Source organism: Falco punctatus (genome assembly GCF_963210335.1).
Source record: "Falco punctatus genome assembly, chromosome: 1".
Classification (NCBI taxonomy): domain Eukaryota; kingdom Metazoa; phylum Chordata; class Aves; order Falconiformes; family Falconidae; genus Falco; species Falco punctatus.
The window spans coordinates 19,398,121-19,424,207 of record NC_137580.1 but is presented as its reverse complement, the minus strand read 5'-3'; the positions used below and the strand labels follow the sequence as shown (position 1 = coordinate 19,424,207).

The window sequence follows — 26,087 nt, the reverse complement described above, 5'->3', positions numbered from 1 at the left end:
GTTGCACTATAGACTGAATTTGATTGGAATACTTTAGCATTTCCAGTGATGATTCTAAAGGAGAGTGCGCCAGAAGTCTATCAGTCATTCTGCCTCACAGGGAGTGCAAATGTTGGACTAGAAGCCTTCTCTTCTGGGACATGATAAAGCACACAGTTATTAGCAAAACACATTCACATGACATCGAAGAAAGCACCGATCAGACAGTTACAAATTGGACTTACATCAAATGTGTCAAGCTCTCTCAACAGAATTCTGCAAGACACGGAAGCGCTGCTTGCTTTCTCCTTGATCTACCTCTACAGCTTTCAGTGCAGCACGTTGTACTACATCCATGCTAGACCAGACCTGCCCACAGCCCCAGTGAATATACAGTCTTCTCACCAGCCATGCAATTACAGCTCTTTCTGGACTGGGTTTAACGGTGATACTAAAAAATTCCTCCCCTCTTCTTTTTCCTCCTCCCTCCCTTCCTCCCTTTTCCGCTACCCCTTCTACCCAGTAAGGGCAGCCAACCATCGTTGCCAGAGGAAGACAAGCAACTCTCCTACCAGGCTTGGTAGAAACAGAAGAAAACCAAACCCTGAGACACACAAGAATCAAAAGGAAGAGAGACAGACGTTAGGTCAATGAGGACAGTAATTATTTCACTGGAAAATTTTGGTGTTGATGAGAAGCCGAAATCTCCATGCTAGCAAGGAACCAGGAACAATTTCTACTGTAGGTGCCCAAACTGCATTACCTTGTACCACTGGCAACGTTAGCAGCCATGTCAGTACTATACAAAAATACTGAAATCTGTGAAAATAGAGCATTTCTTGGGTTCTTAGGCATCCCAAAATATCAATGAATAGAGCCTAAAGAGTTCAGAAAAAGAAAAACAAAAGAAAACCAAGAAAAAATTGAAAACCAGAATATTTTATTCTGTGACAATTTAATATTTTAAAAAACAAAGTATTTTTTTTAAGGTCTGGTTTGAAATGAGAAGTCCAGCCAAAAAAAATCAGTTTTGCTCCTCCAAAACTTCGAGCTTTTTTTCTGATGAAATTTGTATTCATGGTATTAGTACCTATGATATGGGAGCTTCCCCTGAATTTATATTTTTACCAAAATTTTTCTACTCAGTTCTAACCATCTACATCCTCCCCTTACAAAAACATGATACAGCTTGCCTTAATTTAGCTTTTGGTGGCAGAGATTGTATTTTGGGTTCCTAGGGAGTTGCACAGCACTTAAATTGAGTCCCCAAACCCACCAGTGCTTTTGAATACAGGTATAACAACAAAATTTGTATGCAGGATTAGAAAGAAAAAGATGGATGGTAGAGTTTCTAAGGTGCCAACCTAGAAGAAAACTTGTCTCTATGAAACCGCAGGAGACAAAAAGGAAGGCTGGGGGGTGGGGAAAAAGGTTTGCATCCACACCACTGAACCATCATTCAGAAAACCCATAAACCTCCATCTTGGTCACACAATTCTGGAGACCTCAGGTCTCTCAGGTTATTGGCCTAGTTGAAAAGGAATCAATAAACAGGACTGATACACATCAGTGATTTAACCCTCTATAATGGTCTCTAAATGAGGCACTTACCTGTAATTCATTGTGTGAAGCACACAAGCCAAGAAGCTCTGTGCTATGATAAAACTTCTCTAATTCTTCAATTTTATGTTCACAAAGGGCTTTCCCAGTTCAGTATTTTTTCAACAGAGGGAAAAGAAAAATCTGACATTTTCCCTATACTCCTGAATAAATACATTGAGGAAGTACTCAATCCATTTGCCAAATCACACAGTACGCAGCATCATATGGCAGCGTTCATTCAGCAAAGGAAGGAGAGTAAAAGTTCAAGCCAACTTTTACACTTTGTAGTGCATGGCGTAACACATGAATCCTTCTCAGCAATGACATCTTATTTTTAAATTATATTTTAAGTCACTCAGCCACGTGTGGAGCTATTCTTTCTCAGCGGTTTAAAACTGTTTGTTCCTCTTCTGGTAAAGTTCACTTTATTAATTTCTGTCTATATTTCTCTAGGTTGTTGTATATTTCTTCTGAGTATTCCACAGTGTTAGCAATGTTTGCTGTTGTTTGAAAAGGTTAATGCATCTTTTCCCTCTCTCAGATCTTTATGAAGATACTTAACAAATAATTGGTACCCAACACTGACCCTGCAGAAACAAATTTTTCATTAAAACTAGAAACAATGCTGTTGATATCACTACTCACTGAGAACAATCTGTCATTCCCAAATCTGAGCTTTTCTTATTACATGCAGCCTACTAGGGTTTCATTTTTTTGTGGGGTTTGGTTGGCAGAGAAGGGGAGTGGGCAAGGGGAAAGGCGAGTGTTACTGCATTTTTCAAGGTATTCAATAGAACTGCAAAATCATTAAAACAAAGGCACTGGGAAACAGTTAACTAATCATTAGTTAATGTATATTATTAATCAATCATTAATTGTCAATAATATTTACTTGTCTGATGGAGAAGCTGAAATATACAGGGAAGTCAGGGCACTGATATACTAAACCAGATACAGCTCAAAACCAGGTAACAGGACCTACGTTTGTAATCAATCTAACAGCTGGTTTTGAACAAGTGACATTTCCAAAAGGTGCATCAACACCCCCCCACACACACACTTTCTATATTCTCAACAATTTGGAGACATCATTCAAAATTAGTGCAAATAAAAAAAGAAGGAATAAGGTCAATGCTGCAGCATGCTCAAGAAAAGTGTAATGTTTCTGCTTTCTGCACTTAAAATTACCCAGCATTTGTAACTAAAAACAATCTTTGTCTGCTACATCAACCAAAATTGTTTTCCATCTGCTGCAAGTTTATCAGAATACATGCTGTCCCTTATTCCCATTTTCTTCATACACAGTAGGTGCAAAAGAAATTTCATGAAGCATTCTTTTTTAAAGGCTTACATATGGAAAACTACAAAATCAAAACCAAAAGAGACAATAAATATCATGAAATCATTTGCAACTGAAAAAGCGAAGACACCGAATAATTTCAAGCATCAAAGGACAACATGAAGTAGCAGCAACTTTAAAACAATAACAGAGAGAAACACCAAAACACCATTACCTTGAATTCTTTTTCAATGTTGGCCAACTTGGCAAGTTCATTGCTGAGTTCTAGAGCAGTAAGTACCGGATCTTCACTGGAGAGGGACAGGTAAGCCGGACTAGCCAGTCCTTTGTATGCATTTATTCTTGACCTTGAGTGACTGAAAGAATCATGCTTTTGCTTCTCTGTACAGTCATTACATTTGCAGAAATAATCATGAGGTCTCTCTATCCTTGCTCCTTTCATCAGTAGCATGTGCACAACTTCGTATTTTTGGCAGTGGGCAGCTAAAATTATGGGAGTGATATCTGGAGAAAAGCGGGTACCGTCTTCGTCGTAGGAATAAAAATCATCATCCTGGAGCTCCTGCTCACAAGGGCTCAGAGTCAGTCGCTTATTTACTGAAAACCCAGGATGATTCAAAATTGCTTCCACTATCCTAATGTAGCCCTTGCTGATTGCAAGCAGCAGGGCATCTCCAATCCGTGCCAAGTTCTCTTTCTTTAACAGAAGTTCTGTCACTTCCAAATGTTCATTCCCCACAGCAAGCTGCAAGGCGTTTTGGCCCATGTAGTCAACACAGTTGACATTCAGTGTTTTTGACTCCTCCAGCATTTTGCGCACCACAGGTATGTTCCCATACTCTGCTGCATCTAGAAAGCGCTCTTCTTCAGCTGTAAGACTGGTGCCCCTGTTGTTGAACATGAATGCTGGGCCTCTAATGGCCTGTCGCCTTCCCTTTTCCCTCATCATAGTCATACGTCTCAGTGACGGACTCTCTTCAATGTACCTACGGAGAAAACAAAAAGGCAACAGGATTTCACCATGTTGGTTATTTGTAGCTTCCACTACTGTGGCTACAATCATGACTTATTTTGGCCCTTGTCATTTGCCCATCTATAGACAAGAAGTATTCTTTATTGTGATCCTTCTGCCTTTGTGCTTGCTTGTTTGCAATCTAAAGGCACTTACAGGTTCAATGCCACAGAGCCATTTCTGTTTTGTTTACCATGGTCAAGAGTGGTTGTGGGTTGTTTTTTTTCTTTACATAAGACATCTCTTCAGAAAACCCTCTCAACTCACTTTAGTATGTATACAAAATGAAAAAACATCTACTGTACTACTTCCAGTAGTAATTAATACTACCTACCATAAGCACTCAAGCTGATGATTTAAGGAAGACAGTATTTATGCTTACCATATTGTAGTTCACATAAATGAGAGGTGAAAACAAGCTTTCTTCCCGATGTCTGGCCAAGCAATACACAGTGAAGCCTGATCTCAGACTTCTCATCCAGTGTTACTACTAGAAGCATTAACCAAGTCTGGAAGATTCTACTCACGAGTCAGTCTGGCTAAATTATAAGTCTTTGAAAAACAACAGTTCATGCACATTCAACACATTTTCTGGATGCTAGTAACTAAACTGCTCACAGATTGAGACACTGGGCATGATCCAGTATGGACTGGGATCAGCTCTCACTCCACCTGGACTTCTGCAATGCCGTGGGTTATGTTGGGCCTATTTCTATTATCCATCTACCATTCCAGAAGCTGAAAAGATGCTATCTGATGTTATTACATGAGTATATACATATCTTTAAAAGCCTTCATGCATTCTTGTAATACAATCAAGAAAAATGGGAAAGCCAAAGATCTACTGAATGAAAATGAAAACAGGGATGGCAAGCTGTACTGGAAAAAGGAAACCTGGGTGGAGGAAAGGGAGATTGTTTAGGAAAGGGAACTGAGAACCAGGGAGCCTGTGAACTCCCCTCAAAAACTGAGTGCAAGAACAGAAAGAGGGGAAAAAAAAAAGGGGGGGGGGGTATAAAAGAAAGGGTGAGCAAGCTAAATCAGGAAAGACAGAAACTGGAATTATGAACCAGTGAAGGTACTGGCTGAGAGCAGCAGGGAGCAAACAGGAATGGTCTGAGAGAACCAACAGATCAGATGCTGAGCTGTATCTAACAAGTTAAGGAGACTAAAGAGGGGAGAGGAGGTTCAGATACGTGAGACTAGGAGTTGTAAAGAAAACAGACCTAGGACAAGAGGTTGAGAAGCAGACACTACCTAGCTGGAGAAAACAGCAACAGGAAACAACTGCCTGGCAAGGCCTCAAACAACAGAATAGAGGGGATGAGGCTAAAGTGACCACAGCTAAAGGAAGAACAAAATCATTTATGCCTGCCAGACCAGATGCCAAAGGCCTAAAAAGTTATTTGGGATACCATAACCTTCCTTCACTACCGTCTGCAAATAAATGTGAAATCTATCAGCAATCTCCCTTTCCTTTCTAGTCCAGCTTAATACTGAGAAAGACAGCCTCCAGCTGCTATCAGTTAATCCATTAGCTCAAGGAATAGAGATCACTTGAGCTGATTTGATGGGCACAGAGACACCAGTGCAACAGATAAACAATATATGAATTAAAGGAGGGTGTGCTTTGAATACATATAACACTATATATATGCTATATAGGGACAAACAAACCTTATACATTTCAAATTTGGTCCTTAAGTCCTATGTGCCTCTGTTCCTCATCTATAGAAAAAGAACAGTTGGATGTTACACAGACATTGTGAAGATTAATTTATTCACTTTGGCAGATACAAGAGTAAAAGGCCAGACAAAAAAACTGAAGAGGAAATGAATCTTCTACTCCCAGTACAAAAGCCAGGTAATGTGCATTAGGAGAGCTGTGGGTCAACACAATGAATGATGAAGGCAAAACAAAATATTAAACGGCCCTTTTTAAGCAAACCCAATTCGTCTGCAAAAGGACAGAATTAAGGCAAAACCACCACACACACTTTGGCACACACAAAGACTAAGCATTTAAGTGAACACAATGGAACCTGCTCAGGCAGCTTTAAAAGCCGCATATTCTCATTGCTCCAGGTTCAAAACCACAACCAGAGCAACAGCCTCTTAAATGCAGGTGGGTTTTTTTCTGTGTGATCTTTCAACAATGAGCGTAGCTATATTACCACTGCACAAAATATGCCTGTTGACATCAATGGATTTCCCCATGTGTAGCAATGTCAGCCCTAACAGTTTTCATCAGGCATAACTAATTCTATTCAGGTTATAAGAATACGTCTGGCCTTCCAGCTATCTGCATCAGTTGTAATAAATTCAGCAAAATATAAAGTCTTAATCACTTTATCACAGCTATAAATAGCATGAAAGCTAGTCCATGCTCTGAACATTTCAGTTAACACAAATGGGCATTTCCAATGCAGACCAAGTGAAGGGACTGTGATAATCATTACCAAGAGCAGGCTTCTCCTGGGATGAAGCATTTGATCTTTTTACATTTTCATCTGTGGTTGGTGTTTCTGGACTACCAGAGATGACCTGAGTGGCACTGCAGTACAAGCAATGCTGACTGGCGTTCACTTTTTGAAGTATGTGCCAAAACTGCTTTGCCAAAATGACAGGATCCTTTTTTTTTTTTTTTTTCTCTCCTCACTTTTGTACCACTTTCTTTGAGTCTATGAAACAGGTTCCACAACAGAGCGGATTTGTGACTCTAACTGTTAAACATAGAATTGATTTAATGTCTTAAAGCTCAGGCATATTTCACATTTGGGAGTACCCCAGATATAAGGATAGAGTGCACGTGGCGAAAAGCCACACCATGCTACTACCTTATTCCCCAACAAAATCTTAAGTAAAACCAGATATAACTCTTTTCAGAGTTACCTTTTAAACAAGATCTCATTGTCTGATATGCTGTTATGTTTCTATTCTTCCTCCACATCTAAAAACATCGTCACAGAAATATAGTTGTTTACCGTAAGGTTATGAAGAAAAAAGTATGGGTATTAAAAAGTAAAAAAGACAAAGAACAACTTGACACACTCTGACTTCTTGATTTAAGACAACTCTAAACTGCCACCCTGAATCTCATTTATCTCTTATGAAATACATAACAATATATTTCCCTCTTTACATTCAGTTTAATTTTTCAGAATATTTTGAAATATGACACTTACTTTCTGGTTTAGATACCTTTCTTTCAAAACCCACTGTCTGACCAAGATGACTCATCTGACTTCCATAAAAAGATATATATCCTTCCAAAGGTGTTGCATTAGAATATCTTCCCAACAAGAAAGATATCCTTAGCTATAAATCTTGTGACAAAAATGATATATTTGAAGTGACTGCAGTATCTTCTCAAAATAAAGATGAAAGTTGCTTGGTATTTGAATGGCTACAATATTGTCCAGACTTCAAAAAAACCCACCAACCAACCAAAAAGCAAAAAATCTTGTACAGCACCACACAGCCAGAAGACTGTTAGGTTCATCCATACCTCTCTGCTCTCTTCTTCCCCTCTTCCCTCAGCAAATTCAAAGACCTCGAAGTCAGCCAGCTCTGGTCAGAGTACAGCAGGCAAGAAGCACTGGGTACAAGGTCTCCTATTCCATTTTCTGCTCTCCTGTTCTTTCATCTAATATTTTTAGGCTATCCCAATGCATTAAGGAAATGGTTAAAATTTTAGTTTTAACTGTTTAACCATTTTCAGCACATTCTATATGTAATATTTGTCAACTGAAATAAAACAACAAAATCTCAAGTTGCATCTCTAAATATCATTAGACTGGCTTAAAAATATGAATAAAATAGAACTAAGTGTGCATTAATTATTTGTGTTCTATTTCCTAAAGCCTTTAAAGTTCATATTTTCAACCTTGTCTCTGTAAGAAGCTGACAACTTACATTAAAAGAGGAAAGGAGAGATGGAAATCGTGATGTTCCTATTCCCAACTGTTCCCAAAATAGTTGAAAGAACACAAAAATTTAAAAATCTGTAGAACGCATGGCAAAAAATCCAAAAGAACACCAAGCAAAAAAATGCCCAGTTGTTTTACATTAACTCTTCAGCAAAGATACACCATGACATTAAGTAAAGTTCTAGTCCTAGTACACAGGTTCCATAATTATACTACGTGGTATGCAGCAGGAAGGTGAGAGGAGAGAATTCAGTCCCCTTTACGGACATGAAGCAGCATTTTTGCTCCTGCAGGTTTTTTCCACAACCATTTTTCACCTTACACAGCAGAAAAATGGCCAAGGGGTCTATAAAGCTTCAAGCCTCCATTTGCTGCTCAGCACAAATAAGCAGCATGGAACTGGAGAAGAGCAATCGCTTTAACTCAAGTACACCAGTTCCACCACATCTGGACACATTTCACTTGGTCTGAAGTGTGCACCAGTTAGGCTGCTCTTTCAAGGAACCACAGAGCTTCACCGGCAAGAACGAAGAACTTCAGGAACTCTGCACCAACCTTCAGAATCATTCATTCATCACTGTGAAATAAGGATGGTCTCAAATTAGAAGTTTTATATACTAACTATACTACTACCAGCTTAAGCCTAGTTCATTGCTTCCTACTTAGGCAAACTCTCAGTAACTTCAGCAATAGCTGTAAATGAACATAACTTACTAGAAGACAATTAACCAAGACGTGACAGGACCCTAAGTCAGCCCCTTGTTGAATAACACAAAAGCAGGGCACCTCTATTTCAGCTTTGCTGAGAACTCTCACATTAGTGAGGCCACGGCTCCTAAAGGAGTAAACCACCTCTCAAGGTCTTTACCTAACAATAAGTATCACAAGCTTTCACATCGAGCAATGTTATGTACACTCTGAACAACATGTATGCTACATACCAGGTAATGTCGTAAGACACAAAAACCTATCCTATATTATAACATATTTATCTTTACCTTAAATATTTTCATCTAAAATCTATGACCTTTACATGCCCAATAAAAAAATATTTGTTAAAAAATTTCCACTAAACAAGCAATGGCCACTTGCCTCCTGTTTCACATGCATCACATTTAGTATGACCTTTTATTGCATCGTATGTTGCATGGATAGAGTTACTCCTATGTACAAAGCTAGAAATTTGAGCAGCACAGCAACTGTAAAGGACTGAAGTAAGCATGATGATTCCTCTGCTTCTACCATGAATTGTTTCAATTACAGATTTCTACTCTGTTAGCTCAACTATCTCTTTTCATGCTCAGACTTTCAGCATTGTAGTAGAAGGGCAGAAACGTGGGACAAACAGTTGACCTGAGAATTCCTAGTGTTCTGCTGTTCACTGCCTCATCAACAGCAATTCAAAAGATTTATAATCTTGTTCCTAAGTCTATTTTTTAACAGTGAAAATTGCATAAGCAATTTTAAAAGAAAAGAAGTTAGAGAAACATTCTTGGCCTTCCCAGATCTGTAGAGCAATTTTCTAACATTTGTACTGAAGAACAATTCACCCTGAACTGTTAAATGCAATAAAGAATGGCATCAACAATTTACAAGGCAGTTTACCCCACTGCTAAACTGCACTGCAACACTAGTGATCTTGATTCCATTCTAACCCTGGAAAGGAAATGCAGTCCAGTGATTACAGACAGATCAAATAAGCGCATCATGGAAACAGCGATGTGCATGCACATTTAAAAGCAACAACACCAGAGTGAGCCACATAGGAGATGCCAATTGTGCCTCTTGTTCTGCTAAAACTAATGTCTGAGGTCCCAGTTTTAAAACAAAGGAATGATGATTACCTTACACACGCACATATGTATGTGCAAAATTTTTAGCTCGTGACTCCTGAGATCTCTTAAACTAAGTGATCTCAAGCATGTGTTTTGTTACCATCACAGGAAAAGACTGTTAATCCATGTGAGGTAGCAGCTCCTGGCCCCGTGCAGGGCCACAGGCAGTGTTAGAGGAGCAATCCCTCCCCACCCTCACTACCTCTGGCAAACCAAGGCTTTTCCAACCCTCCAAGCTCTGCTACAGCCATGTGCCTGAAGAGGCTGCTGGTAAATTTGTTTCTTCACCAGTAAAAACAGTGTCACATCCATGTATGTTTTCATGGAAGCTTGCATGTGTTAGACACAATTTGGGAATCTCTGCACCAAATCTAAAATGTATTAAAATGAGAGCTTCCTTCTCCCTTCTGTGAACTACTGCCTGGGCTTTCCAGAAGAGGGAGGCTAATTCAGCTGAACAGCAGAACATAAATCAGGCCAGCTGAAAATCTGACTCAGGTCTATACTCTCCCACTGGTCTGAAACGACATAATCCATCATCCAAAATGCCCTCATGTCAGCTCACAGAAGTTCTGGCTCCGAACTGGAAAGAATTAGTCAAAAAATGGAACAAAACAGAATGAGATATCAGGAGGAGGTACACATACACTTAGTTTGTTCCTTCTCCTCCTGCCCCACAAACTATGCAGAGCTTTTTCCTGCCATTACTCTTCACTAACTCCTCAACAGAAAATACCAACCATCTGAATTCCTGTGGGAAAATAAGGACTATATTTTGATGCCAGGAGTGCATCTACGCACACACAGAAAAAGGCAAACAACTCACCAGGAAAGAACCAAGTTAACAAGGCTGTGGCAACAAAGAATTTTAAAGCTCCTATTACACTCAGTCCTTTGCGTTCTGTCGTTCCACTCGGGAAACTAAGCTACGATTTTCAGAGACTCAGGAAACCGAGCTTTCGATGCCTACAACATTTAATTTACAGGTTTTGCTCACATTTATCCTACTGGGGCATATAGTACCTTGTGAAACAAGTATTACATCCAGTCTGCAGTCTTAGTGGGAATCTGAGGTTAATTACGTTTTCCAGCAATATTTGGCACAGGAGGGAGCCAGCTGTACACTGACAGGTACCTTGCACAGGTTACAGCTTTCAGAGCGAAAACATTTCAAATACCAACTAAGTGCATCTTCTTGCGCAAACTACTTCACATATTCCTGTCTCTTTCCCCTTGCACTGTTTGTCAGTACCGAATATTTAAGACCATAAATTCTTCCTGTCAAGGATTCTCATACCCACTTTGTGTACACTAGAGCCTTACGCATATCAATCTTGGCGCATTATGAGCAAACTGATATTCATTTATTTCATTAACATATGCTATGATTTTAGGCATTAGTAGCAAACGCAAAATGTTACTCCAGAAGAAAAATCGCAGTGCTATGCTGAGGATGACCACAGGCACATAACAGGGGAAAAGGCAGTTGTGGGTCTTTTGCCTCTATGCCCTGTCAGTTCAATACGCTCCTGCGGCACTGACTAATGTCAGCCCTTTTGTCAGTCCACAGGGCAGTGGCTCACAATCATTGCTGTGATGGACTCCTGGGCCAGGATCATAAGAATTATATACTAGGGAGCAATTCCAAGAGTAGGAGCTTACTCCAGGCTCAAATGCCTATAGCTGTGCAAACTGAACTCCAGTTTTATCCCCTGGTGGCATAATACCCATTTCCTAAAGGAATATGCCAACAGTTCTAGGAGGACACTAACCTAAAAGGGATCCAGAAGTTTAGGACTCATAGCTTAAATTCAGCTGAGCTAGCTTCATCTGTCTAAAAATAAAGTGTCTGAGTCCAAACTATATCCTCTAGGCTCTTCTTATGGTGAACGGAGAAAGACAGGCACCTCAAGAGAGAAAATAAATGACTACGCTGCTTTGGCCACTGCCGTTTCCTCTCTCAGTCCATCAACTACAGAGAGAGCCCAGACAAACAACTTAAACCCAGCAAACTTTCAGACAGCTCAAGACTTGTGAGAGACACTCTTGCTCGAAGTCTGGATCACCAGGTACAGTGTATTTGTGAAGAATTTCTGCGTCAGGATGGTAAAAAGCACTTTTATTTGTAGTTATCCCATTCCAAGCGCTACTCTAATTATTTCTGTACTTTACATTTTTAATTGAAGCTGCTTCTATAAACACTGAATATGTTATCTTAAAACTCAAAACAAAGTGTTTGTCACCCAGTAATTAAAATATTTAATTAAGAACTAAATATTGTCCTGCAAGTATAAAATAATCAAGTAATCCTCAGAGGCAAGTCTGTCTAAATTGCAGCGCGTTATAAATGTAAGTGAATAATTAATGGACAACTTTCATTTTCTAAGTCAGAGAAAAGAAAGTTAACATTCCCACCCCTGTTAGTAAAACCGAATTTATTTCTCTTGCAGTAAGTCTAGGCATGGTCAGTATGTATGTATATATATATGACTGCATCTTAAAAAACCTGAAATTTCTGACGACGACATCAAACAGGACAAGATGCATCTCAAGAACTGAGGCTTTTCTGCACAGGTGTCCTAGATTTCTGTGGGGAGTCTGGTTTTATCACAGCCTAGATTTTTAAAAAAATATAAAAGGGGTGCATTAGCGCTGCCTGTACACGAGGGTAGAGTGGGTTCTCTAAACCTCAGCCGAGCCAACAATTAGGTTTTCCCGGCGGCTACGCTAACGGCCGGGGGTAGGGGGGGAGGAAAGAAGAGGGAATCTCCTCCGCCCCGGCACGCCTGCCCGCTGCCCCCACCTCGCCCGGAGCCGGGGCCGGGCAGGGAGCGGGGCGGGCAGGCGGCGGCCGGACCGTCCCCTCGGGCACTTTCTCCGGAGCCTCCGCGCCCCAGCCGCCAGCGCCGGCCCCATCTCCCGCCCCAGCCGCCGCTCGGGGCCAGGCCGGGCGGCTGCGCTGCCGCCGCGGCCCCCGGCTCGGCGGGACGGGCCGAGCGCCGCAACTTGCCGGGGTCCGGCGGGCGGCCCCCACGGCCGCTCCGGGGGAGCTGCCGGCCAGCGCCCGGTACGCGCCCCCCGGGCCCCACTTACATGGTGCTGGCAAACGGGGGGGGCGGGTAGTAGCCGTAGGGCTCCCGGAGGGTTTTCACAGCTCTGTGAGGCGGCGGCGGGGGCTCCGGCCCCCCGTTGACGCCTCTCCAGCCGCGGCGCCGGCGCTGCTGCTCCTCGTCTTCTGCCTCCTCCTTCTCCTCCTCCTGCTGCGGGGGGAAGGTCACTCTCCCTTGCTCCTTGCTCTTCCTGCTCTTGCTCGACATGGTCAGCGTCCCCTCAGGCGGCGGCTGCTGCTCCCGCTCCCGGCCGGCCTCGCCCGGCAGCGTGTGTGGCGGGGAAGGCGGCGGGAGGAGGAGGAGGAGGACAGCCCTGCCCGGCGGGGGACCGCGCACCTGGAGGGGACAAGCCCCTCACCACAAAACCCCCGCCGCCCTTCCGCCCTCGCCTCCCGCCGCCCGGTAGGAAAGCAGCGCGATGCAGGGGCCGGGAAGTGCCGGGGAGGCGAGCAAGAGACCGGGCTCCCGGCGGCAGCTCTACCCCTCTCCTCTCCCTGTCATCATCCCTCGCTAGGACAGCATCGCTACTGAGGCGGCGGGGGCGAGCCGCGCCGGAGAGGAGCAGCCGCCTACCGCAGCGGGCGCCCGGGAGAGGAGGGGACGCCCCTGGCCCCCCCGCCCGCCTGGCCCCGCGGGTGGGGGCGAGGGGGAGGTGCCGCTGGCGCGGGGCCGGTACAAGTGCGGCTCGGCCGTCGCTGAGGTGAAGCCGCTCCCCGGCACGGCCGATCATCGGGTGCCAGTACCGCCGCGGCGGCGGGACCCGCGGGAGCTGCCCGCAAAGGCGGTGCCGGGCCCGTCCGGCGCTGCGCGGGAAGCTGGGCCGGGCTTCTGAGGCAGCGGCTGCCTGCCCGGCAGGCAGGTAGTTCCGGGCCGTTCTTGTGAGAAACGTTCGGCCCTACGCTGCCAACAGCTGAAGTTAAAATTTTCAGGTAAAAAGAGGTTTTCTGATCGGCTCGCTGGTGGTAAAAGCGAGTCGGGGTTGCCAGAGTGCGCCAGGTGGCCCTGCCTTGGGCTTGGCTGGTGGAATCCTGCGCGGTGTCAAGCTAAGGAACCGGGAGGCTGTTAAGATGCTCATTGCATGTAATCAAGGCTAATTATGCTCTACAGATACCAGTTGCAAAGATTCGTGCTGTACGGAGACATATAATCTCTTTCTTATTATGAGGGTTTTTTTTGATGCGTTATGACATAGGGGAAAATTACCCTATGATAGACCTGCGATCCCATTAAAATTGAGGCTGAGCATGTGTGCGTTTATACACAGTATGCAGAACAGTAGGTACACACAGACTACATGCCTTGATTTATATATACAGCAAAGCTATTCCTTTGCCTATGTGCTGCTGAGATGCCGTTTTCTTCTCGCTTTAAACTTTTTTGAAGCATTGTGTGGCTATCGGTATAAATTTGCATGAATCTATGTTCTTTGAACACAGGTCCTCCTGAAACTGAAATTCATGTAAGTTTTCCAGTGACTTCAGAGAAAGCGGACCTTAAATCCATGTATGGCTGCTCTGGTAGAATTCTCTCCGCCGAGCATCGTTAAGCAGTCTCAGCACAGAGCAGTCATTACCTCACACTGTACACTGTTCTCAGTATCAGACCAAAAGGGGTTTTGCCTTTGCTGTTTCCCATGTGTACAAAATTTATACTCATGAAGGGCAGGAAAATCCAACCAAGAGTTTCACAGAGATAATTTACCCAGCTACAGCTTCGAAGAAAGAACTGGGTTTTGTTTTCATCAGTTTTAATTAGTTTGCATCGTGACTTTGAATTCATTGGGGAAGTGGTTTTTTTTATGTCTTTCATGACATGGTAGAGCAAATTTTGCTCTCTAAGAAACTAATATATTGTGTAGCTACTTTAACTTTGAAGTACTTTGGGTTATTAATTTAGGATGTCTAGGTGTCTAACCTAATTATACATATGGTATCAACGTTACGTATTTTAGAGCATAGCAGTGCAACAATCCTTGCATGAAACCTTGCGCTCTTGCAGGGGGCTTTTGACTTAGAAAAATGTTACTGCCCACATTGTATTCCTTTTTTAAAAAAATTGTCCTCTATCATTACAATGGGCTACAGGAATGGACTTTCAATTGCCCCTATAATTTCCCTTGAGAACAAAACATAAAAGCACAGCTGAATGTACATGAAAATGCTCTTGCTTCCCAAATGTGTGTTCAGAGCAAGGCTTCAACATACCAAGGTTTTGTTTTCTTTTCAGGAATTCATAAAAGAGGGGTTTAATATTGGTTCTTCGTTTTAAGAAAGTTATATTCTTGCTTTTTCTGTTGTGCTTCCTATCGCTAATTTGAATTACGGGTTCTGTGGACTGTATTTTCTATTATTTGAGTATTGTCTAAATAGAGATTGTTTTGGTGTTTCTACAATGAAAGGTAATGACTGCTATCTATGCAATTATCCAAGTCACTGATAATAGTTGACTTGGAAGTCATCCTTGTAGAAGCCTTCAATGATACATCCCTCCATTTCAAGGGGTAAAATGATGATAACTTTCCAGCTAATATATATTTAATGCTGTAGAACTTTCACCTGAACTTTTGCTGTATTTTGCTTCTGAGAATGCTCTGTGAGACAGCGGCAAAAAACCCCCACCCTTATTAAAGTCATGGTACAGCACTATAACCGATGTGTAGAGGGCCATATTTTTTACTACACAATACTCCTGCAACATGGATTTCTGACCAATCTGATTCTCCTCACTGCCAATATTAAAGAGGAAATGCCAGTCAAATTTTTCAAGGAAGAGAGCATTCCTTTTTGATGCTGAAGAAGGGTAATGTAAGAAAAAATTACCAAATTCTTTTCTTTTTCTCACTATACTGTTACAAAGCCACCAAGCCAAAATACATGGTTCCTAATGTGCATTTAGAGTAAGTGCTTTTCTTCATCCTGCTCTTCCTGCTTGACTTGCTTTCTGGTCAATTTTGGCCAGCATTTGCTTGCATTTGAATTCTACAACACAATAACAATGGAGAAATTTTCCCCTTTATTTATTTGAAGGAGATCCTACCTGAAAAACAGCCAAGATGGCAACAAAATAATCCATTACAAATCTCAAATGTACTTAGTATGGTTACAGTCTTAGAAATATTGTGTGTTTCCAACTGAAATGTGTAGGGAAACAATCTCAGTCCCAAGAAAATGATGTGTAGAAAATTTACCACAGTTTGAGGTATCAGGCTGATACCAGAACATGGTATTGGAACAGGGATATGAAGATCCTTGCCTGATTAAATTTCAGCCATCATTCCCTCACCTGACAGTAAGAATTTAAAAATCATTGCTGTATCTTGGTGGTGTGGTTGAGGCTCTAAAGTGCCTTATTCAGAAAAATAAAATGCATGAAACCACACTTTTGAAACACCAGGACAAGTGAGAAACCTAACAGTAGTGAAATTGCACCTACAAAATCCTGGGCAAGGCCAAATGTTCTTGAGAAGGGATTTCTGTTCATGAGTGATGTACACATTTTTGAAAACATTAGCAATCTCAATAATGCCAGTGTTCCAAAATCATTATTTTTCTCAAAAATGTGTAATATTACCGAAGTATCGGGTAGATGTCAACAGGACCAAACTGCAGAAAGCAGGGGAAAAGGATGAGTAGATTTGAAATACGAGGCAGAGCAATACAGGGAACCTTGTGCTCTCTGTGTTTTCCACTGATTAGACTTTATAGTCAAAGGCTGCCAATCTAGTACATTTTGTGAACACTAACTTGAATTTACAGGGTTTTGAAGTGATGTCATTTCAATTTAGAAAACCTTTTCCTCAAAGTTGCTTAGACAAGAGTAAAATAATGAAAAGTATACTACTACAAGGACAGAGAGAACAGAAAAGTTTTACAGCAAATAATGTAATGTAGCAGATACAGTATTGTATTACTGAAGGTACTAGATTATTCTTCATACTCTTGGGTTTTTTTGTTTTTTTGGGGGGGATTTTTTGTTTGTTTGGTTAGGTTTTTTGTTGGTTTTTTTAGGACATGGATTTAATGCCATAACTATTTCAGGTTTGAGCCAGAATACAATCATTCTTTGCACTGGACTAGTTTGATCAAGACAGGGTGGAATTAGATTGGAAAGAGGTTTTGTTTATATGGATTGACTACTCTCTAGTGGAGTCTTTCTGTTCTCATCAAAATCATAAGAAATATGCAATTCAGATTTTTAAATTTCTGTTGAGAGTATTCTTCAGCTGGGAGTGACCAACACCCAGCTCTTCTGAATTGAAATAAGGTGTCTAAAGAACCCACAGCAATAAATTTCCTTGAAATATCGTCAAAAACATTAATTCCATATTTCTCTTTCTCATTTTTTTCAGCTTCTTTAAGTTAGGCAAATTAACGGAGTAAAAATCTGAAATACATAACAGCACAGTTGGCATTCAGTATACAAAAATATCAGGAAATATATTCAGATTCTTAGACTGAACTAGCATAGCAGTATTTCAGATCTATAAGGCACCTAACTGAGTGGGTATGCAAATCAGTAAGACTGTGACAAGTGATGAGGGAAAAGGTCATTTAATGAATATACTTTGGGGGTTTCTTTTACCAGAATGTCTCTGAGAGGTACTTTTCAATGGTGTTAATTTGAAAATAAACCTAACCTGCTTGTTGACACCAAGACCTTCTTGTTGAAACTAAGTGATTTAGATTTAAGAACCAGCAAGATCCAAGAAACTGCTAGTAACCATTTCCCTTGCAGAACAACCTTGTATGTCATATGATTATGCCAAATGATTATTTTCCTGCCTTATAAAAAGTAAGAGTATCTTCTCTCAAGAGACAAAACTGTTTTTTATTTGCTTGAAGTGACAGGTAAAGAGAGGCAAAAAGACACAGTAATGCTAGAAATAGAATCCAGGTCGTGCAGTACACTGAACCCTTCTCTAACGTGTGTGTACTACTTTCATGAAAATTGGGAAGTTGGTGGGAGTAGCAACAGTGTAATGAAAGCAAAATTGGCCTTCTTTGCCTCATACTGGGAATTTGCCTACTTGCCAAGAACCCAGTGTTTTCAAGGACATTTAGCTCCTACATCAAGGACTTCTATGAAAGTCTAAACAGGTTAATCAGCATGAAGAAAAAAGATGGAGTGATGTGATGTCACTGATCTGTAAGCAGATCTCAGCCTCAGAACTAATATTATGGTTTAAGGCTTTTAAATGAGATGAAGAGATAAATTCCTGAGACTTCAGCCTGTAATTTCATGCATGCTGTGTAGCCATTCAGGCCCATGCAAAGTGAGTGGGTATGAAATACTTTCAAATCACCTACTGGAAACCAGGCCCTCAGAGCTGTGTGTTGCAGTTGTATTACATAGTCTGCTTTATGATATTAAAAGGCTACTGAAGTCTCCTGCCAATAAAACCATTAGATAGATACTAGCTACATTTTCAAAGGTCTGCAAAATGTCTTTCTAGACAAAATGGACAAATACTTTTTTTTTTTGTGTTAAGTAGCAACTGTGTGTACATTTACATATTTGCACCTGCCACTTCCTTTTTTCTAAGGCAAACCAGGTATGTCTGTAAACAAATCCAATGTCCTTGTACATGTCTGAATGGATCCAGAGAATCCTGAACCTATGCCAGTTAAGTTTTATTCCTCTCTTTTCACTCATACTAGTAGAAATTAGAAGTTAACAGAAGTGCTACTAAGAAAGGGACTACGGGATCAATTCCCTTAGCTGTACATTGCCCTGGGGACTGTATGTAGCTTATAAACTTTAAAAAGTATACTTTAATAAGATTTGGTTTTCTTTTCATTTATATATCGGGCTGGATTTTCTTCCTTAAATTAGTGTCCCTGTGTCACTCAATACTCCTTGAAAATGTAAACGTGAATCTTAGTCTATTGCTGAGTGCTGGCAACCATGTGGTAAGTAAACGTGTTGTCACAAGACAACACATTTAACAACTAATTTTTCTTCAGACATGGGTGGATGAAGGTAATATCCCCATGCTGGTTGGTAAAAAAATTTTATCAGTTGGATGTATTCAACATTTCAACTAATGAAATTGAGAGTTGCAATGGATATATGGAGTGCAGAGTAGCGCTTATTTTAGCAGATTAGTAATGATTTCTGTCCTGTGCAAGTAATTAAGTCTGAATATATTTGGACACAGTTTGACCTTTCTCTGATTGGACAAGCAGGATTTGAGGCACTGTGGGGATCAGAATGGGGAAGCAGGACATAGTAAAAATAATAGCAAGAGACAAACAGGTCAAGTGATGAATTGGAACAGTTCATGATGATTTTTAAATCCAGAAACAAGTGGATTTTTCACACTGTTTTGTGAATTGATACCATAATATATTTTAATTTGTGGATACATTCTCCTTTGTGACACCTTAGCAGAAAGAAATTTAAACAGCAGCTTACTTCATAAAAACAAATCTGAGTGACAAGCATGGCTCCCTGCGGAGGAGAAAACCCTTCATCCTGGTTTGCACCATTCAAAGCTCCATTGTCCAGGATGTCTGGTGATTTTGAATGGAAGATTACCTGACTCTGTCATGGTTCAGAGCCTAATTTTCTTAAATTACATCAGAACCCTTTGATAAATATCATCTGGTACTAACTACTTGCCATACCTCAAAGCATTAAATTCCTCTTGTTGGAAAAGGAATAAATACCACAGTGCAGAGTGTTGATTGAAAATGTAATCTTTGCTTCCATGGGCTTCTGTGGAATATGTGATCACACTTAACCACAGGTGCTAAATGTTTGGGTGACAGCAACTCAGTGGGTCATCCAAAACCACTACTTTGCTATAGTGGAGGAATGGGCAACTACAAGGGGAAGAGATGGAAAGAAGATCCTGCTAAGTAGTGCAGCTATGCTGTGAGTGGGAGTACATCCTCCGGCAGAGATCCTGAGTCATTTGTGGCCAAGTGAGAAAGTAGTTCAGTACCTGGTATGGCAAGAATCACATTTCCAGCTCTACCAAATAATTCTCACCCATGAAATATTTTGCTGTTCACTGCACAGTGAAGCACTGAGCACTTAGCATATCATTCCCAAATGACCAGAAGATAATATTGGCAACTGGTGGATTAGTCCTGAGCCTTTTGTTAATAAACTTCTTATGAAGAGGCCATATCTGATCTCTGAAATAAGATGCGCTCAGAGACATTCATTAGGAATTAATCAGAATCAATATAAGAGACACAGTGAAGCTATATACTTGTCTGATTAAAGCAGCCACAGGATGCCAACAGCCTGCTTTTGCATAGCACACTCGGCATTTAACTCATGCCAAGTCCAGGTGTCCTACAAAGCTGGGGATCCCGTATACATATTCTGTGTTATGAAATGAGAATAATTCCTATACGTGTTTTTGTTACAGTTTTCCTGTCTTATATGTAAGAAAAGCCACTTTGTAGAAAAGGGAGTGAGGAAATGCCAAGTTTCAAGCAGTGGAGAGGTGCTCAATAACAGAAAGAAAAAACCAAACAGGATCTTTCTGTGAGAAGAGACTACATTTAGTGGTAACAATCTTCAAAGTGACTGACAGGAAAGATGGCAAAGTATGGAAAAAGGGAGACATGACCATACTTATAAATTATTCCCTGAAGCCAATTTAAAATATAGTGAAGATGCAACACCTTTTGCCATGAAAATTACAATAACTCTACTGTTGTCAGTAACAGGTGGATGTCCCATGCAATTAATACCTGTTTTGGGGGGGAGATGGTTGTAGAAGTGAAAGTAAGGTTAAAGAACCTCAGCACTCCTGTCTTTCAGCAGTCCCTGTAGTACCCTGGCATGTGTGACCAGGTGTTGACACAGAGATATGGAAGTCGGATTTCCAACTTCAGGAAAGCAAAAACTTTTAAGGATATTGTCACATTTTCAGTGAGTTCAGGTCAATGGAAACATTGCAATCATTTCCAGTGGAGTTTCAGTTTAATATTTAGCTTTTAATAAAAGCAGTTACTCGTGTTCATGAAAAGCTGGAAGAAATTTTCCCAGGGTTTCAGAACACAGCCAAATCCAGGTGGGCTGGTACTGAAACAACTTAAGGAGAGAAAGTAAATCTCAGGAGGCCCTCATAGGTTGCATTAATTTTTAAAACACCATGTCCTGGTTTTTAGGAGTAAACAGCAACTACAGTTCCCATTAAAACTCAGAAAATGAGACCAGAGATGCTTATTCAGCAGAAGAGCAGTAGAAGGCAGACAATTTTGCAACATGACAGACATAGGTAACATAACAGACACGTGTAAGAAAAGGCCTTTTGTGCAGAAAGCATTTATATGCCCATAGCAGAGGTATTTCCATCTCCCTCAATATTTTTCATTACATTGCCACAGCTGCTGTGTGGAAACTGCCTGTGACAATGAAATCTTTGCCTAGGAATCCCCTCTGACAGGCTTCTAGAGTCTACTAACAGGGATTTGGTACCAATAGGGAGCTCAAATACAATTTCATCTTAATGTAAGATGAAAGTGAGAGGTAAACACTGAAAAATTGGAATTGGGAGCATCAAAATTAATCTATAATGAAGATACAAACTGTTTCCTTATCAGATGAAACAGCTATTGACAGAAATATGTGCCTGGCAAGTCAGAGATTTTGGAAAATCAGTAATCTGCACATCATGGACTTTGATGTGGGCATGGAATTAATTTGAAGAAATTAAAAGATTATTCCAGGGCTTGTTAAAAACACACATGTAAATATACATCCTAGGTGTAAACTCAGTAAGTTAAAAGACATACAGAATTATTTTTTAAAATTACAAAAATAAAGATATGGCCAAAATGGGATTCTGAAATTAATAAAACCTTTCTTACATATGTAATCATCAAATATAACTAACCTGCAGTATTAGGTAAAAAAATTTCAAGAACCTCACACACTTAAACTTTCTATTTTTGAAATTATATCATAAGCCATCAAAGGGTGACCATTTAACTTCTTAACATTCGAGGTGCTTTCACTTTAAAACAAGCTATTAGCTTTGTCCATTTTTGAACAGTCTGTTTTCAGTTTCAGATAGCGCTTAACATATTTCAGTATAATTTCAGCAAACATTTTAGCAAGAGTGAATCTGTTATGTTACCTGTTCTGTCTGACACTCAAAAATGGAAAGGACTGATTACACATGAGTATGACTATCTGATAGAGATGATGTCTCAAGTCATATATGAGTGACAGAAATGTATCTTGACTTCTCTGTTCTTTCTTCTTGACACACTGTAACGAAGATGCTTGTACCAGATAAAAGACACCCCAAATTACATACATTTTCATTATAAAAAGGGCTGAGTGAAAATTACTGTGAACAAAAGCGGATTTCTAAAAAGACCAACAATGATACACTGACTTGTTCAAAACCAGTGAGATGCACAGGAGAAAATCAAAAAGATTTTAGGGAGGAGGCAACAGTTTGTTTCAGTTATCTTCAGAGATGACATCACCACAGAAATGGGGTAGATACACTCACGCTTGCTTCTTTCCATTCCATCTCAGTATCTGCATGTTCATCCTTTGCTCCCTGTGACACTCCCACAATTAATACAACACGGCTCACTGGATCATGAAACGACTGCTGGACACTTTCCTTAACTGTCTCCTTGTAGCCCTATTGGATTCCCCATTGTCTGATTATGCTGAGCCAATTAAATAACCAGCATCCAGTTTCGTGCAAACCACAAAGTCCAGATAAAAGGTACTAGGATGTCCTTGACTTTTGCAGGAACTGAAAGGTCCGTATGACAAACTGAGATGTGAAACCTGACTCTTCATCCCATGAAGAAAAATGAGACATTTTGTGTACGAAGACACATAAAGCTTGCTGTTCCCATATAAGTTCCCTAGTTATTCCTTTCTTTTGCCCATCTTTCCTCTTGTCCCCTGCTGCCATCCCCACATAATGGATCAACAACTATTAGTAGCTCTCGCTGAGAAATTTGGAGCCAGTTCAGCAGCAAAGCCTTGGCAGAGAATACCTGTCACTGCCATTGATTCTGTCTGAGGCTCGGGGAGGAGATGTGAAGAGAAACGTTACCTGGTGTTTTGGATCAATGCTTGTTGCATTTGACATATTGTTTTACTGGACTTCAGTCACAGTTGTGATTGTTCTTTCTGCCCTTTCAGCCACTCCATGTTTTGTATAAACTTTTTCTTCCATTTGTCTCCTCTACCTTTTTCTCTCCCTTGTATTACATCTTTGTATTTGTTTTCTCTCATGGTCCCTTAGAGCTATCAGATCCCTTAGATAATCTCTGCCATGCAGTGCTGGAAAAGAAAAGCTCTACCCAAACTAGCCTAGATAAGAAAAGAAAAACCTGCATTTTAAAGTATCCATTTATCATCTCTTTTCATGTACTTGAAAGCTTTTTACTTCTGCTTCTTACATAGATGTACAGTCACTGTCTCACAGAGTCCTCTTTCCCCTGTCACAGTGCCTTGAAGCACTGCTGTACTGTTGTACAGAACATACAATATAATCCTAGACTATAAATATATATATGTAAAATATACCAATGACTGTAGTGCTGCTTCTGACCTTACTTTCCAGTCCTCTCCTATTGCTCTGCCTTCTGATACCTGTGTGTTGCCCAGAATGTAAGATACTCTTGATGTAGGAAGGTAGACCTAACCAACATGTCTGGGGTGATTTGACAGACCCTGATTCCCAAGTTATAACCAAGTGGCAAGACAGCAAAAGGAAAGGAAAGGTGAAAATATTGCAAGATATATCCCAGGCCCTCAAACAGTAAATGAAATCTTGAAGGAAAACAGCAGAGACCAAGAAAACAAATATTGTATGCTTAGAAAGTGATCAATAAATAAATAGGCAAATTATATCAAAAGAAATAATGAAAATATCTTCCTGTGGTTTCTAGTATCTAACAACACACCAGCTCCCCTAGCCAACAATTCATTAGCATTTGTTAGGCATGGGTCAAAACTGAAAAGTGTTGAGATCTGGATTAGAAAGTTTACTCCTCAGAAACTGGAGGATACTCCTGTGCAGCAATAAAATATGATTCAAATGACAGAAATTCAGTGGAGCACTATTGTAATAATGTTCTGATTGATGCATGCTTTTTTGTTACACCAAGTAGCTGTTTGACAGAAATAATCCACTAATATCTATTTAAAATCATAACTGATCTTTTAGCACTGGGGATTTGTGAATACTGTCGATTTGCTTAGCTGCTGAACTGAAGTAGAGCAGAAGTAGATGTAATGAGAATGAATGTGAGGAGCATTGTACACAAAACCAGTTGACAGTTCAGGAGAAACAGACCCAATAAGAGCACAAACATAGCCTTAAATATTATTAAAATGGTACATTGGGTCATTCATGCCACTTGATTACTTTAACATCTGTAACCGTATGGGACAAGGACTTGACATGAAGAATGGAATGGCTTTTGCACAATGGACTATTCAAATTGAAAAATTGGCCAAGTGCATGACGGGCAATTTGCGTTCCTTTGAAGCATCTTGCATTTGCCAAGCATAGTGGAGAATATTGGACTTGATGGATCATTGGCTTAATGGGGCATGGCAGGTCCTATGTTCCTATTAAAACTGGCTGTTGAAGGGCATTGTTCCAAACACAAATTTGGTATTAAAAGTAAATGTATGTATTCTTCTGAGCCTCCCTAGATTAAGCAATTACAAGTTGCCCGATTTCTGTTAAAATTTATTAATTTTATGTGGCCTGATTTTTTTAGTGGTGCACTCTGATTTACAGATGACCTCAGAATAACAATAACTTATTATGAGACTGAGTGAGAAGAAAAAGAGCTATTCTGAAATCTAAGAGGGAATAGTGGTGTTGGTGAATTATTTCATATGTCACATTTCTAGCTTGCTTTGCTAGAGCAAGATTCTGTGAGAGGATGCTGTTTTTCTAAATTGCCATGTAAACAAGCAAGTAAGGTGTTAAGATCTGTGTAGCTGAGAAATGTGGTGGTCTTGTGACACAAGAAGTACTTCCAGCTAAAATGAAGGGAATAGTCTCAGGAAACCAGAGATGCGATTCAGTGATCACTGTCTTTATTTAATCTTTCAGCAACTGTAAGGCCACAAACCTACTTAGCTCACAGCCATAAAACCTCTTATCAGAATTAACCCAAAGTTAAGAAATAAAAAACATTTAAATCTTTTTACAGGCAAAGGCAGACCTGGAATGGATAAATATCTCAGAATTACATCATTCCCCTCTGTCTTCCTTGTGGCAAGTCCACACGCTTAGAAAAAGGGCAAAGTAGGGCATCTAGTGTGGTTGTCTGTCTGCCAGTTACTGCTACAAAATCCTCTCCCTAAATTTACAGGGACCTGTCTTGAAAGTAGTTAGGTGTTTTACCTGCCTGTCTGTCCTCCTTTGTTAGAAAGCTATTGTAGAACCTTACCTCCTTGTCCAAATAACTCATTTTCCATGGGCGGTCCCCTGCTGAACACACGTCGTCGTGGTCTAGTGACTACATGCCGTAACACAGCACCATACAGCTAATTTGAGCCTGTAGGTTTTTTTAAGGCACAAGCTACAAAACTATCACAGTAATAAATGCAAAGAACCTTTAAAATCCATCTACCTCCAAGTCATTTACATCATAATTATTAAGTTACTTCAGAGCTTGGGTGAACATCCTGCAGTGAGCAGTAATAGGAGCAGAGAAGATTATCACACTGCCTAACTTCTGCTATCTAAGTAATGAATATGGAGTCTATCTTCATTGTATGTCAATGGAGAAAAGGAGTGGCTCTTCCAAACAGTCATTCTAACTGCCTGCATCAGGGTATGTAACAAGATTTTCCGATTTAGCTACCCGTATTTGGTTCCTAAAGTCAGGTGGTGTGCTGTAGTCAGGAAAGGGAAGCTCTAAAAGGAATTGAAAATCCTTTCTTTGACAGAGGAGATACCTTTGTATCAGCAACAAAACGGAGATGGAGAATTCTAGAATTTTGTGAAACATAGAAGTGCCAAACTCACTGTATTTTAACATGGATTTTATGTGTTGTCATAACTGGACTAATAGAGGTCATTTATAACCACTAACATTCAAATTATGATTGTACTTTGGTCTTTTTGATAACAAATCATATTTAAAAACCTTGAAATAGGGTCAGAAAAGCCATAACTGAAAGACTGGGGCAATTACTTAGGTCCAGAGTTCACTTCCCAAACACTTGGTTTCTCTTCTTGAATACATTCCCAATCATGTTTTAATTTTTAGCAAGATAGAAAGAAGAAAAAATTTCAACTCATAAATGGGCATTATTTTTGATATTTGCTTTTTCCTCTGTTGTTTCCTTTTTTTC

The 26,087-nt window shown here is 40.5% G+C and overlaps 1 protein-coding gene across 6 annotated transcripts in view; it reads right to left on the bottom strand.

Annotated features, from left to right (window-relative positions):
* Window positions 1-23,190, bottom strand: part of TRPC3 (transient receptor potential cation channel subfamily C member 3) — a 54,375-nt gene extending 31,185 nt beyond the window's left edge. For all 6 annotated transcript variants that reach the window (XR_013925707.1, XM_080373550.1, XM_080373551.1 and 3 more), the window contains exons 1-2: window positions 12,751-23,190; window positions 3,096-3,867 (exon numbers count right to left, since the gene is read on the bottom strand). Coding sequence is in view for 5 of the 6 variants with exons in the window: in XM_080373550.1 (XP_080229676.1) it covers window positions 3,096-3,867; window positions 12,751-12,974 (996 nt within the window). In the remaining variant the exon portion in view is untranslated. The remainder of the gene's footprint in view (window positions 1-3,095; window positions 3,868-12,750) is intronic.
* Window positions 23,191-26,087: the final 2,897 nt, after the last annotated feature.